The 553-nt window shown below is 32.4% G+C and overlaps 1 protein-coding gene across 1 annotated transcript in view; it reads right to left on the reverse strand.

The window, feature by feature from the left end:
- LOC119585947 (zinc finger RNA-binding protein-like) overlaps positions 1-553 on the reverse strand; it is a gene marked incomplete in the record, with an annotated part of 31,027 nt that overhangs the window by 13,132 nt on the left and 17,342 nt on the right. The window contains 1 exon segment of the mRNA XM_037934661.1: positions 5-33. Coding sequence (XP_037790589.1) covers positions 5-33 — 29 coding nt within the window.

Below are 553 nucleotides of genomic sequence, written 5' to 3' on the forward strand. Positions count from 1 at the left end.
GCTGTGTAGTCTGCTGCATGTATAGTGTGGCAGCTGAAATAATGTTGATGACATTAAATATTACAGAAAGTATACTATTTTTTCAAACCTAACAATACTGCATTGTAAGCATTGCCTACTTATTTTACTTTCCCAGGTCTGTGTACATCATGTGTCTGTATATCAAAACGACTATAAAAAAAACTAGACATGAGAAATAAATCATCATCAGTTCTTAAGAAAAGAAACTACTTTCTGTATTTAATATAATTATAAAATTAAACTACAGTGGTAAACTTAACATAAGTCTAAATTCTATGCTTTTGTCTCAGGTCACATAAAATTGCCTTGTGCAGTTATGGTACATGCTGAGAGTTATGAGAGCATTAGCTGGAAAGGGACTGTACTGTACTGCCAGAAGGAAAATGCACTTTAACTAGTCATATTAGCAAAGGCAATCATTCTCCACAGAAAAACTTGTATAAAAACAAATCCTTCTGACCAAACTGCATTCTAAAATAAGCTTTAGCTATGCATTTGTTTGTGTACTGTATAGTTTTACTATCTGCATCAT

The sequence above is a fragment of the Penaeus monodon genome, chromosome 20, assembly GCF_015228065.2.
Source record: "Penaeus monodon isolate SGIC_2016 chromosome 20, NSTDA_Pmon_1, whole genome shotgun sequence".
NCBI classification, from domain to species: domain Eukaryota; kingdom Metazoa; phylum Arthropoda; class Malacostraca; order Decapoda; family Penaeidae; genus Penaeus; species Penaeus monodon.